The 487-nt window shown below is 55.6% G+C and overlaps 1 protein-coding gene across 1 annotated transcript in view; it reads left to right on the top strand.

Annotated features, from left to right (window-relative positions):
- LOC119586751 (early nodulin-75-like) overlaps positions 1-487 on the top strand; it is a gene marked incomplete at its 3' end in the record, with an annotated part of 6,838 nt that extends 6,351 nt beyond the window's left edge. Inside the window, 1 exon segment of the mRNA XM_037935479.1 lies at positions 59-487. Coding sequence (XP_037791407.1) covers positions 59-209 — 151 coding nt within the window.

Here is a 487-nt window from a genome sequence, read left to right as displayed (position 1 = left end):
GAATGTATGCATGTACGTATCAGTGCATGTACTGTTTTCTGACATTTTTTCTTCGCAGGAAAAACCGTCAGTTCCGCTACGAGGAGCGGGACGGCTACGGGCAGGTGCACGGGCGCTACGGCTTCTACGACAAGGACGGCAAGCTGCAGGTGGTCAACTACTCCGCCCACCCTGAGCACGGCTTCTCCGCCGACGTCCCCCACCCCTGAGCCAGGGTCCGGGCCGAGCACAAGCTGACCCGCCGTTCTGTGCAAGGTCTGTATAAGTACATATAGACTCTGGTTCCGCGCTCACGGAAGCGCTGGCTCAGATTGTGCTCCCTCCCCTTTTAGGGCCCTCCCACCCGATGTTCTGAAGCCAAAAGTGTCTGAGAGTTAGTTACGTAGCCACGACATCGTGTCTAGTCAGGTGGAGGAGGTGGGTTTGTGTTGACACGATCCACTCTTCCACTGTTCTGTAAACCATCTTGCACGGTTAGAAAACACGT

The sequence above is a fragment of the Penaeus monodon genome, chromosome 21 (genome assembly GCF_015228065.2).
Source record: "Penaeus monodon isolate SGIC_2016 chromosome 21, NSTDA_Pmon_1, whole genome shotgun sequence".
NCBI classification, from domain to species: domain Eukaryota; kingdom Metazoa; phylum Arthropoda; class Malacostraca; order Decapoda; family Penaeidae; genus Penaeus; species Penaeus monodon.
Note: the sequence above shows the minus strand (reverse complement) of the source record. Positions and strands in the feature narration are given on the sequence as shown.